The sequence below is a fragment of the Pempheris klunzingeri genome, chromosome 1 (genome assembly GCF_042242105.1).
Source record: "Pempheris klunzingeri isolate RE-2024b chromosome 1, fPemKlu1.hap1, whole genome shotgun sequence".
NCBI lineage: Eukaryota > Metazoa > Chordata > Actinopteri > Acropomatiformes > Pempheridae > Pempheris > Pempheris klunzingeri.
The window spans coordinates 21,794,597-21,806,971 of NC_092012.1; the positions used below are offsets into that span (position 1 = coordinate 21,794,597).

At 41.1% G+C, this 12,375-nt stretch overlaps 2 protein-coding genes across 2 annotated transcripts; one reads left to right on the forward strand and one right to left on the reverse strand.

Annotated features, from left to right (window-relative positions):
* LOC139199263 (retinol dehydrogenase 13) lies at positions 1-7,351 on the reverse strand. Its single transcript, XM_070828314.1, has 7 exons — positions 7,211-7,351; positions 6,363-6,503; positions 5,977-6,168; positions 5,539-5,700; positions 5,008-5,124; positions 2,532-2,736; positions 1-986 (listed from the first exon to the last, which is right to left on the reverse strand). Exons 1-7 carry the CDS (start codon positions 7,284-7,286, stop codon positions 890-892), a joined length of 990 nt encoding a protein of 329 aa, XP_070684415.1. The 5' UTR covers positions 7,287-7,351; the 3' UTR covers positions 1-889.
* Positions 7,352-8,677: 1,326 nt separating this feature from the next.
* tmed3 (transmembrane p24 trafficking protein 3) lies at positions 8,678-11,448 on the forward strand. Its single transcript, XM_070828324.1, has 3 exons — positions 8,678-8,847; positions 9,246-9,491; positions 10,529-11,448. Exons 1-3 carry the CDS (start codon positions 8,704-8,706, stop codon positions 10,760-10,762), a joined length of 624 nt encoding a protein of 207 aa, XP_070684425.1. The 5' UTR covers positions 8,678-8,703; the 3' UTR covers positions 10,763-11,448.
* The last annotated feature ends 927 nt before the right edge of the window (positions 11,449-12,375 follow it).

Consider the following 12,375-nt stretch of genomic DNA (forward strand, 5'->3'; position numbering starts at 1 on the left):
AACTTTTAATCACATGTTTATTGCCAAAAGCATTACATTGTTGATGGTTCCTATTGTCTATTTCTGTACTGTCAATTCTGAGCAAGCTTAGCTAACAAAAAGGTACACGGGTCTCATTTCAATTCTCACCTCAAAAAATGAAAGCACCAAAATGTTCTTGTTATGATACAACAAAAAGCATCCACCATCATGTATAGAAAAGCACATGCATGCACATGCACACGCACACGCACACACACACACACACACACACACACACACACACACAAGAGAGCACTCTGTAGATGGCGAGACATCTGGATCTACTGGCTGCCTCCAAACTGCTCTCTGCCCCCCAGGCGTCAACTCCCTCTCTACACCTGGTGGAGGATCATCTTTCCTCTGAAGTGCAACAATACTTTCACCACTGCCGGCACATAAGGTCACTTCCCAAAACACTTCAGCGCTACTTCAGCACGGTCTCCCTCTTCACCCCATGCACAAATAAGCTTTTCCTTTCCTTGTAGTTCTTAAGAAAAATGTAGTATGGTTTTATAACTGTTTCTTTAATGAGGTTGATGCAGAATTGATTATACAAACTATACAATCATTTTAGCATGTGGTGGCAATTGTTGATAGTTGCCATGAATAAAAGTGACAGTGTGAAGTCTTAAATGTGTCTTGGAATTTGCAGCACAGATTATACAATGAAAAAGTGCGTGCCTGTTTCATCATATGCATTCTGGTATTAAAAAAACAGTTTTTTGTATTAAGTTAATTGTAAAAAAAGTGCTCATTAAAAAAAGATTATGCTTCACACACATAATATAATGTCTTTTAAGTCTAAAAGATTTGAACAGGGAAAATCACCCTTGATGATGCAACGCTGTGATAAAAGCAGGACAGGTGTTTAAGCCAGACCAACCATGGAAGCACTGAGGTCCCACAGCGCCTTGGCTGCAGCATCATCCAGGGCCTGAGGTGCTGGTGTTTTGGGGGCACAGTCACTGTGTGATGGAAGAAATAAAACAGGGGGATAACATCAACAAAAATCTGATAGTGTCGTCATTGAGTCTGATGTGGTACCACTTGCTAATGGATCTGCAGAAGTTTGTACAGTTGCACTCAAAGTGATTCAACCTCCATTGCAAATTAGGTATATTAGCAAAATGTACAAACTTTCAGCTGTGTTCAATGAACAACTCAAACAAGACAGCTAATATTACAGGTGGTTTCTCCAAATTCAACACAATATAGCACTTTTAATGACAGGATTCAAAAAGATAGCAAAAGCACTGAATCTTCTTAGAGATACTGTTGGAAGCATAGTTCACCAGTTCAAAGCTAAAGGAACACTGACTACACTACCTGGACGTGGCAGAAAGAGGAAGCTATCAACGGCTGCCACCAGATTTCTGAGGCAGCCAGAAACCCTCGAATAACTGCAAAATATCTGCAGCGACACTTGGTGGCAGCAGGCACTGAGGTTTCAGTTTCTACAGTAAGGCGCATACTAAACACTGCCTCACCGCCTCCATGCCCCAACTCCAAGATGTACACCGCTACTGACCCAAAAGCACAAGGCTCCAACATGCTTGCAACCATATAGATAAGACACAGAAGTTTTGGGATTCTGTTCTGTGGAGCAATGAAACAAAACTAGAACTTTTCAGGTCTATGGATCAGCGGTATGTCTGGAGGAGGAAGAATGAGGCAGACGCTGAAAAAGGACACTCTGCCTACAGTGATTCATGGCGGTGGCTCAGTGATACTCTGGGGCTGCTTTGCTTCTTCTGGCACTGGAAACCTGCAGCGTTTGGAGGGCAAGATGGATTCAATCAAGTATCAGGAAATCCTTGGAGGAAACGTCAGGCCGTCTGTGAGGAAGCTGAAGCTTGGGCATCATTTAACCCTCCAACAGGACAACGATCCCAAGTATACCTCAAAGTCCACCAAGGCTTGGCTTCTGAAAAAGTCCAGGAAGATACTAGAGTGGCCGTCACAGTCGCCTGACTTGAGTCCCATAGAAAATCTCTGGTGGGATTTGAAGAAAGCGGTTGCAGCACACAAACCCAAGAATATTAGAGAGCTGGAGAATATTGAGGAATGGACTGAGATCCCTCAGGAACACTGGTGTCTGGCTATGCATCACATTTGCAGTAGGGTATAAGGGCAAAAGGGTGCTCGACTAAGTACTAAAGATGCTTGTCAAGAAGGGGCTGAATAATTTTGAGACTGCAGGAGTCATTAAAAGGGGCATATTGTGTTGAATTTGGAGAAACCATCTATAGCATTAGTTGTGTTGAGCTGATTAATCTGTTGTGGTTTGAGTTGTTCATTGAACACAGCTGAAAGTTTGGATGAATGGGGATTGAATCATTTTGAGAGCAACTGTATAATAAACTTACATTTATTTACATTTACTCCACCATAAGTCATAATCACATTGTCATTATTTATTATTATAAAGGACTGAATTCCACTGCAGCTATGAACACCACTCAGTGAATGAGTGTTCACAGCCAGGTGAGTTTTACTGCCAATGTACTTGCCTGTAGTAGAGGCCGCTGACATTTGCCAGGCTCTCGTCCACAGCGCAGTAGATGGTGGTCTGAGCTCCTTCCCAAGGACTTTTGATCAGCATCAAAAGTGGCATGACTAGGATCCTCTTCCACAGAGCTAAAGTAGGGAATAAGTGGCGGCCTAACTCGGTGTGGATGACCCCAGGGTGAAGACTGTACACTGTCACACCAGTGCCTAATGAGAGGGATGCATCACATACATTTGCAATAGAGGGCAACACCTAAGCAAACACAACAGAACTAAAAAAGTAAAAAAAAAAAAAGGTTTTTATATATTAGACCTTGTGTTAATTTAATAATTTAAAAACTTTTTGGGACAATCCACCATCATCTTTACACTTGCAATGCAATTAATAATCACATTAAACACATTCACTGAGGGGGTGGGTGAGAGGAAGATGTTAGCCAAGCTGACGTCCATCATGGACAACACCTCTCACCCCCTGCATGAGACTGTGGGGGCCCTGAGCAGCCCCTTCAGCAGCAGACTGATGCACCCCCGGTGTAAGAAGGAGCACTACTGCAGGTCACTGTTCATCCCCACTGCTGTCAGACTGTTTAACAACAGTGTTACATAAACCTCATGACAATATCTGTGCGATACTTGCAATATCTTGTGCAACACATGTACACACGTGGACAAAATTGTTGGTACCCCTCTGTTAATGAAAGAAAAACCCACAATGGTCACTGAAATCACTTGAAACTTACAAAAGTAACAATAAATAAAAATTTACTGGAAATTAACCATTGAAAATCAGCCATTACTTTTGAATTGTGGTTCAACAGAATTATTTTAAAAAGAAAACTAATGAAACAGGCCTGGACAAAAATGATGGTACCTCTATAAAAGATTGAAAATAATTTGACCAGAGGGACATGTTTAACTCAAGTGTGTCCTTTAATTGGCATCACAGGTGTCTTCAAACTCATAATCAGTCAGTCTGCCTATTTAAAAGGTGACAAATAGTCACTGTGCTGTTTGGTGACATGGTGTGTACCACACTGAACATGGACCACAGAAAGCGAAGGAGAGAGTTGTCTCAGGAGATTAGAAAGAAAATTATAGACAAGCATGTTAAAGGTAAACGCTATAAGACCATCTCCAAGCAGCTTGATGTTCCTGTGACAACAGTGGCACATATTATTCAGAAGTTTAAGATCCACGGGACTATAGCCAACCTCCCTGGACATGGCCGCAAGAGGAAAATTGATGAAAAATTGAAGAGACGGATAGTTCGAATGGTATCCAAAGAGCCCAGAACAACCTCCAAAGAAATTAAAGGTGAACTCCAAGGCCAAGGTACATCAGTGTCAGATCGCACCATTCGTCGTTGTTTGAGTCAAAGTGGACTTCATGGGAGACGACCAAGGAGGACACCACTGTTGAAAGCAAATCATAAAAAAGCGAGACTGGAATTTGCGAAAATGCATATTGACAAGCCACAAAGCTTCTGGGAGAATGTCCTTTGGACAGATGAGACAAAACTGGAGCTTTTTAGTAAGGCGCATTATCTCTATGTTCATAGACGCAAAAATGAAGCATACCAAGAAAAGAACACTGTCCCTACTGTGAAACATGGAGGAGGCTCGGTTATGTTCTGGGGCTGCTTTGCTGCATCTGGCACAGGGTGTCTTGAATCTGTGCAAGGTACAATGAAATCTCAAGACTATCAAGGCATTCTGGAGAGAAATGTGCTGCCTAGTGTCAGAAAGCTTGGTCTCAGTTGCAGGTCATGGGTCTTCCAACAGGATAACGACCCAAAACACACAGCCAAAAACACCCAAGAATGGCTAAGAGAAAAGCATTGGACTATTCTGAAGTGGCCTTCTATGAGCCCAGATCTAAATCCCATTGAACATCTGTGGAAGGAGCTGAAACATGCCATCTGGAGAAGACACCCTTCAAACCTGAGACAACTGGAGCAGTTTGCTCACGAGGAGTGGGGCAGAATACCTGTTGACAGGTGCAGAAGTCTCATTGACAGTTACAGAAAGCGTTTGATTGCAGTGATTGCCTCAAGAGGTTGTGCAACAAAATATTAAGTTATGGGTACCATCATTTTTGTCCAGGCCTGTTTCATTAGTTTGTTTTTTTAAATAATTCTGTTGAACGACAATTCAAAAGTAATGGCTGATTTTGATTGTTTAATTTTCAATAAATTTTTATGTATTGTTACTTTTGTAAGTTTCAAGTGATTTCAGTGACCATTGTGGGTTTTTCTTTCATTAACAGAGGGGTACCAACAATTTTGTCCACGTGTGTATATATTCTATATTTTTCTCATATTTTTATATTTGTTGTATCCCTGGTTTTTGCACTGCATCTGTTATTGATACTTTGTTTCTGCCCCTTTTCTGTGTTTTTCCCCAGTGTGGAATAAATAAAGTCCCTCTTATCTTAGCTTATCTTATTTGAAGAGTGTTGGGTTGCACTGGACACTACCTTGCAGTCTTCCAGCCAGCTCTCTGCAGAAGAGCACATTGGCCAGCTTGCTTTGGCGATAGCTCTCCTCACCTTGGTAGTCTTTATCAAGGTTGATATCATCAAAGTGTATATGACCTGCAAGAAAAACAATTCAGTGTGGTCTTTAGGCAGAAATAACATGTTGAAATTCAGAAACAATCATGCGAGTTCGAAATGGAATGACAGTTGTTAGAGATGTAATTTCAATTATGAAAGATATATGGGTGTATTAAACAACTAAAATGACATTCCCCCCTCTGAGCCTGGTTCTGTTCAAGGTTTGTTCCTCTTAAAAGGGAGTTCTTCCTGCCACTATTGTCTAAAACCTGATGCTGCTCATGTGGGGATTCTTGAATCCTTAATGTTGAATTCCTGAATCGTTGGGTCTCTCTCTTAATTAAAGATCTTGGACTAGACCTGCTCTTTATGGAAAGCGTCTTGAGATAACACTGTTATGAAGTGGTACAATATGAATAAATATTTATTTATTGATTGATTGATTCCTTTTACCCTTCTCATGTGCCAGGCTGGAGACGATGACAATTCGACTCGGGGCTGACTTCTTCAGCAGGTCAAGTAGACAGTTGGTGAGGAGAAAATGTCCCAGGTGGTTGACACCAAACTGCATTTCAAAGCCATCCTCAGTCTTCCACTTTGGACACATCATGATACCTAGCAATCAACAAAAACACGGAAGAACACTAACTAGTCTTGGTCCATCATCAGGAGACCCCAAATTGAGGTCACTTTTCTGTAACGTTGGGAGAGGATAAATACAGCCAGTCGAAACATGTGGGATCCTACAAATTGTTTAACTGTAAAGTGTCATTTTAAACTCCTCAATGTGCCTGTATGTCATGAAGTCAGACTATATGTTTGTATGATTATTTTATGCATTGACACAAGTCCATGCTGCTGACTGACTATGGAAAAACCACAGCAAAATACCTGCGTTGTTGATAAGGATGTCCAAGTGTTCCTCATTCTCCTGTACATCTTTGGCCAGGTCTCTGACAGACTGCAGTGAACAGAGGTCCAGTTTCTTTACCACCACGTTGCCGTTTCCACTCTTCTGCCGGATCTCATCAGCTGCAATGCGAGCTCTGGTCATGTCTCTGCAGGCCAGGATCACTCTGGCTCCTTGACAATAAGAAACAGTGTCAGTGTCATTAAGATTTAAACAGTGATAGGAAGTAGTACTTAATTAGTAGTCATGGTAACAGTCCATTTAGGTAAATCCCTCTGTATACACGCTACACAGATAACGACAAAGTGCAAAGCAAAAAGATAAAAAAGACCAGTTCTAGAGAGTGTATAAATAATATGGGCGTCACCTCGCTGGGCCATGTCCAAGGCTGTCTCCTTTCCAATGCCAGTGTTGGCTCCTGTGATCAGGACTGTTTTCCCATCAAGCCTGACCTTGCTGCGACACACTGCCCCAGCCATCCATCTACGCAAGGCCAGTATGCCTGCCCCTATGATAAATAACAACAAAGATAATATCACATGTGGTGTAATATGCCTTGTTGCGTTTGTCTTTTTTATTTGCCTTTTATTCTTATCTATTTCTTGATGGTGTTCAGTGACTTCCGGTTCTTTGTTAATGTGAAATGTAGAGCTGATTATTCTGTGGATTATTTTCTCCACTGATTGATTGGTTTGTAATAACACCATTATTAATCATAAAGAGTCCACAGTGTCACCTTGACAATGCAAAGGCTATTTTACCCAACCAACGGTCCAAAACTCAAAATTATTAAAAGATAAATTAACATAATTAAAACAATTAAAAGGAAAAGCAGCAAAGCTTCACATTTGTGATGCTGGAACCAAATAGCATTTTTATATGGAAAAAATGACAAGAGACTATCAAAACAGAAGCCATTTAGTTTTCTGTCTTAATTTGTAAAGTAACTAGTGGGCTAACTACAGCTATCAAATAAATGTAGTGGAGTAAAAACTATATTTCTACTTTTCTGAAATGTAGTGGGGTATATTATGGAAATATAAATGTATGTATGAAACAAAATATAAGTACTACTCCTCATAATAGCCCACCATGTCTGACACACATTCCCCACACATAAGGCTTACCTCCCCTTGCATTGCATTGATTTAAGGAAATGTGGAAACGTACAAACACAGTTTACAAAACATCCTGACGACAAAATCAGTGATTTACCTGCAGCAAAAGCAGCTGTGAGAGCGGTCGCGTGGCTCTCTACAAAGTCCCTGATCACCTCTGCGTAGTTTTGCATATTTGTTAATCATTAACTAGAAGCTGGAATGGAGAGATTACAGCAGCAGTAAAGTTAGAAGCTCTCCGTTTCAGACTAACACCGGGGTCAGGTCCTGTCTAAACCTTGGCCAGGAGTGTTTCTCTACTCTGTGTTTTTGCAAATGATTTCTCCAACAGGAGCGGAGGCGGAGTGTGCGTCGACTGGGATTTTCACAATAAGAGTCCTGTTCAATGTTTACCCTGCGTTGTCATAGCAACTGCTGCAGGACGTGACTAGTTACTCTGCTGATGACTTTTGCTTGTGTCTACAGGTCAGTTTAGCCCAGTGAATTAAGGTCATCTACTGCAGGCCTCTGTGTAGATCACACTACCCTCACATCAGTGCAGCGCAGCTCGCTCACCTTTCTACTGTTAATTTAGGCTGTGAGTTTGTGAATAAAGCAAATAAACTGCGCATATGTATGCAAAATAACTCCATTATTATTGTCATTATTATTATTACTATTAGCATTATTATTATTATTATTATTACTAGTAGTAGTAATCGCAGTATTACATTGTTATTATATTGTTATTCTTTTATTTTCCTAATTTCATGAGTCTGGGAAATGGAATTTGTCAAACCAACAGCAGTGGAAGTGAAAGGACATTTACATCTCAGCACAATATTGTGGAGCATGTACTGCTCTATACTTCTACTCTTTCAGATGGACATATTGTACATCATAATATGTTTCAAACTAAGACTATATGCAAAGCCTACAATCAGTTTAAGATATGACATTTCACAGATGAAACCTACTAGCTGTTACAATGAGCTCCACCTGGACAAGCTGCAACATTAAAATGCTGCTTACATGCATCAGTAACAAAGGTCCAATGATAAAATGATAAAGCACTTACCTGCCCCATACTGTATAGCATTTTACTTTTGATGCTTTAGAACCATTTTGTCGCTTACATGTGTTACATTAGAATTAATACATGTATTTATTATTTATACAGTCTTATGACTTACATCGATTTTCAATGCACAGCTCTTGTGATTATATGGTATTGCTACATTAAATTATCTGAATACGTAAACCACCACTGAAAAAAAAACAAAATCAATGTATGCATTTGCCTTTTATAAGGTACTGGACATTTATTTTGAAAGCCAGCCGTCACGTGTGGTCGCAGGGTGGATGTGTCGCAGTAATGTGGCGCTTCGTGGCTTTAACCACTTTTAAAATGGGTTGTCTTACAGTTTGAGGTTAAATTGGGTTAAAGAACAAGCTGGCTGATTTTTTAACCAAAAAGTGGACAGTTTGGGGTTTTTTTTAACAAAAAAGTAAACAAACTTGCCCCGGAAGTTGTTGACGCTCGTGCCACGTCAGAGCTCCAGCCCTGCTGCTCGTCAGTCTGTGCGGTGGCTCCGTGTTTCTGCCGCCACCATGCTGTGCCTCGGACTGGGCTGTCTGCTGCTCCAGCTGTTTGTGGCGTCTGGGACCGAGCTCACGTTTGAGCTCCCCGACAACGACAAGCAATGTTTCTACGAGGAACTGGAGAAAGACGTGAAGTTTGACATAGACTTCCAAGTGAGTTCCTCTGCAAACTTCAGCCCTGTCCCTCTGTGTTTACAAGACGCAGCCAAAGTTGTTTTTTAGCTGTGTGGCTGTTAGAGTGGGTCAGGCCTCTTGTTAGTGGAAAGGAAGAACATGTATTGTTTTACTACATTATATCAAAATGCATCTGCTTTTAGTAAGGGGGAGCTCAGGTGGCCTCATCAAACCCGTTACCTGTTGTTTAATACCAGTTAAATTCTTACAAAATGTCTTTTGGAAAATGTTCTCTCAGCAACCTACCTAACTGGTTTCCTGCCAGTTGTTGTCAGTTCAACAATGCACAGTCCATATATTACAACATATGTTACGATGGTCCAACTATTATTTCATTATCACCATTATGTCTTTGGTGTGTGTTTCTCTTCTTTCAGGTGATTTCAGGTGGCAACTATGACGTGGACTGCTTTGTCACTGATCCTCAAAACAATGTGTTGTATAATGAGAAGAAGAAGCAGTACGACAGCTTCTCTCACACCACAGCGATGATGGGCGTCTACAAAGTCTGCTTTAGCAATGAGTTCTCCACTTTCACACATAAAATAGTGTACCTAGAGTTCCGCCACGGAGAGGAGGAACCCCTCCTGCAGAGCATGTCCAGTGCCACAGCACTGACTCAGGTAAGTCTGGGGATCTTGGTTTACAACTACGAGGGAGAAGGTGTAGAAATGCAGGAGCGGACTGTGGCTGTCACCTGACTCGGTGTGAGTGGGTATAAATAAAGTCGGACCATTGTTCAATAAAGATCAAACGTGCGCAATCAAAATGTTCACAGGACCACAAAATGGCATGTGTTTGCCTTCATGTTAGAGTTTTTCCATCGCTGCCTTGCTGAGCATTCTGTTTGGTCTCATTCCTCAGATTGTAAACACTTGCAAAAAAAAAAGAGACAAAAAGAAAACCACATATTGTCACATTCATTATATGAACCAATAATAATAATAATGATAATGCATTTTATTTGTAGTGCTCTTTACATTAGCAAAGCTCAAAGTGCTACATAAAACACCAACAGGCAAATAAATAATTGAAAAATCAGTCAGCATCATAAACACAGCAAAAGAGAAAGAAACAGCAATAGTGTTGTGCTCAGGAGGCTATGCTAACTAATCAGCTTTTTAGGTGATAGCAAGTGCATTATTAAAACGACAGGACATTTACAGTATAGTTAGTTTAGCTGCAGAAGTTTGATGTCTGTGCTTCACTAGGTGGAGCTAAAGTTCTTCTGATTTATGTCTCAGCATGTAGTGGAAATATTGATTCAACCATGGCTGAATATTTTCTTTCAGTGTGCTCTCCTTACCCCACAATACCTGGATGTGTTGACACCCCTTTTTGGACAGTTCCTCTCTTTTAGTTTTACACAAACTGCGGTCAGAAATGTCAAACATTTTCATAAATACTGCAGCTTCCATCATTACATCTTATCAGAACAGAGAATAGAGCATCAAATTCAGCCTACTTTCATAGGTCCCTAGTTATGGATATTGTATGCTGTGCTTTAATATTATATATATGGTTCATTTTGGCTGCTTAAAGTCCTGGGACTTTAGGAAAAAGTGTAGGAAGTTGAAGTGAATCTGCTCAGAGATTATATTTCAACGCCCCAGGCTGCACTGAACACCTGTTTAATCTGTGTTGATCATTCTACTTTCAGTTGGAGTCGTCTTGCGTCTCCATTCATGAGATCCTGAAGGTGGTGGCTGACTCGCAGACGTGGTACAGACTGAGAGAGGCATATGACCGCACGAAAGCAGAGCATCTCCTCGAGCGGGTGACATACTGGTCTGCTGGAGAAACAGTCCTGCTGTTTGTCATTGGCATCGGTCAAGTCATGTTGCTCAAGAGCTTCTTCACTGAGAGGAAAAGCTCTGTGGCTGCCACCACTTAGAACCTGTAGTCTTGCGATGCCCTCAGAAAGACAGTTGGAACCTCATCACTGTGAATCTGGAGATTAGCACACATTGTCTAGTAGCTTCACCAAACCCTGTTGTTGGAGGAATAGTTGGGGACATTTTCTTAGTTTTTCCTGTTTAACCTGGGGTCAGACAAAAGCAAATGCCTTTCCCATGTCTGTGCTCTGAATAGCAACAACATGTATACTTGTGTTGAAAATGAGATTGACACCTTTCAACCGTGCACAGATCATTTATTATACTTTGTACCACATCAAACAGAGTTAGTGTAATCTATCTGTTAATGACCTGGGTTGCCTTACAAGCAGGTTTTTCATCTGGATACTCAGCCATTACATAGAGAACTGTGGCACATTGATGTGTTTCTTCTGAATGTCAGTTTTATTTGTTTTATAGCATGTTATGGTTATTATCTTAATTTATGTGCAAAAAGTTGTTAAGAGTTGTAAGAGCTCAGTCTCCCTCATGCCCTTGTGTCTCATACAAAGTGCCTTGAGAAAATTCCTTTTGCATTTCTTACCAAGCTGAAAGTTTACCATTTAAATGTGTGTAACATGCCTCTCTGTTGTTACTGATTGACTGGATTCCCTCATAATGCTAGAAATGATTACAGGTGTGCGCTATTTCATAATGAAACATGTTTAGTGTCGTTGTGACAGAAGTGACATTGTTTTTTTCCACCTGTTTGTTTATCTGTCTATTTCATTTCTGTAAAAACCTGTCAAAAATTTGCAAATCCACTTTCTTATCATTGTGGGATCAGGGTTAGCATTCTGAGCATTTTGGGGGTATTTTCTGGTAATGTGATGGCAATTCAGATCCAGGCTCACTTCAAAATGGAACTGAAAAAGTTTACAGAAGAACCATGTTTTATCATTCAGTAGGAAGCATAGATAGTTGTGCAGGACATAATCTTTCTTAGTGTTTTCCATTTGAAATGTGAACCCCACATTACAGGACTTAATGAAAGCTGTTTTTGGCTAATGGTAAATCATTTTTGAAATGCACCGCAAACAGAGCCTGTGTCTTGTTCTTTCTAGCTGTGACCCTGTGGCCCTGTGGCCCTGTGGGCTGCTGCTGTACTCTGCCCTGAGGCACATGGCTAGTTAACGTTGATTAGACACTGATGCTTTAACCTGTCGGCAAGTGGGAAGTATGCGCAGCTTCATAAACCGTGTCGATGGAATGCCCCTCAGGATCTCAATGGAACATAACACTAGCTATAATATAGAGTATTCAGATTTTAATCTCTCAAATGGGATTTTAACACAAGGAATGTTGACATAGATTTTTGTGTCTACATACGAATGCCTTTGCTCCTCCAACACATTCACATTTCTCATATGATACGTTGTGGTAAAGGGTGGCCTGGCCTGGCCTGGCCTGCCTCCAGACCAGGCTGCAACAGCAAGGAGGCCTGACGTCAACTTGAACATGAACTCAACACTGAATTCGACGAGCGCTCGTGGCCAATCAGAGTGCTCTGCTTACGCTGACGTGCGAGGAACTCATTGACTCTTACGCACAGTTAATGCTTTTACGTCCTGCGTCACCAGTTTACCGGTTCTACCCATGGCACTACCGACCC